Raw genomic sequence first — 585 nt, forward strand, 5'->3', positions numbered from 1 at the left:
CTCTCTCTCTCTCTCTCTCTCTCTCTCTCTCTCTCTTCCTCTCTTCCTCTCTGAACTTTTCACAAGTGAGTCCACAGTTGAGATGACCCTCTCCTCTTCCTCTTCTGCCCTCTGTAATGAGTGTCTGCATGAGAGGATTTCTCAATGTAAATAAATGCTCTCTCCTCTTCTCCCGTTTCTTCTTCTCTATCATCGTATCTCTCTCTCTCTCTCTCTCTCTGTGTGTTCTGTGTGTTCCCTCACCTAACCTCCCCTCCTTGTATTTTTCTTGCAGCGGGCGCATACATTATAAGGATATGTACAGTTTATTGCGAGTTATCTCCCCTCCCCTGGGCCTTGGCAAGAAATGCCCACATAGGGTGGCCTGCAAGGTTTGGACAAAACCCCCTAAAGCACAACCTTAAAACGCAACCTGCTCGCCTTTAAGAGACGGAATGAATGTCGCTCTTTATCACTTTTGAAACAAATGATTTTCCTTCAACGTTTTATTTCATTTGGTTTTTCCGTTTGGGTTTGCATTATTCAGTTGTTTTAATCATTTCACCATTGAATCATTTCTTTTTTGTGGGGGGGGGGGGGGGGGGG

General features: G+C 45.0%; 1 protein-coding gene across 22 annotated transcripts in view; it reads left to right on the forward strand.

Moving 5' to 3' along the window:
* Nucleotides 1-585, forward strand: part of cacna1ab (calcium channel, voltage-dependent, P/Q type, alpha 1A subunit, b) — a 71,018-nt gene that overhangs the window by 38,776 nt on the left and 31,657 nt on the right. For 18 of the 22 annotated variants that reach the window (XM_031877040.1, XM_031877028.1, XM_031877038.1 and 15 more), the window contains one exon: nucleotides 275-371. The exons of the other annotated variants lie outside the window; for them this stretch is intronic. In XM_031877040.1, the coding sequence (XP_031732900.1) occupies nucleotides 275-371 (97 nt within the window). The remainder of the gene's footprint in view (nucleotides 1-274; nucleotides 372-585) is intronic. 22 annotated transcript variants of the gene reach the window in all.

The sequence above is a fragment of the Anarrhichthys ocellatus genome, unplaced genomic scaffold (assembly GCF_004355925.1).
Source record: "Anarrhichthys ocellatus isolate YVR2014 unplaced genomic scaffold, GSC_Weel_1.0 scaffold124, whole genome shotgun sequence".
NCBI lineage: Eukaryota > Metazoa > Chordata > Actinopteri > Perciformes > Anarhichadidae > Anarrhichthys > Anarrhichthys ocellatus.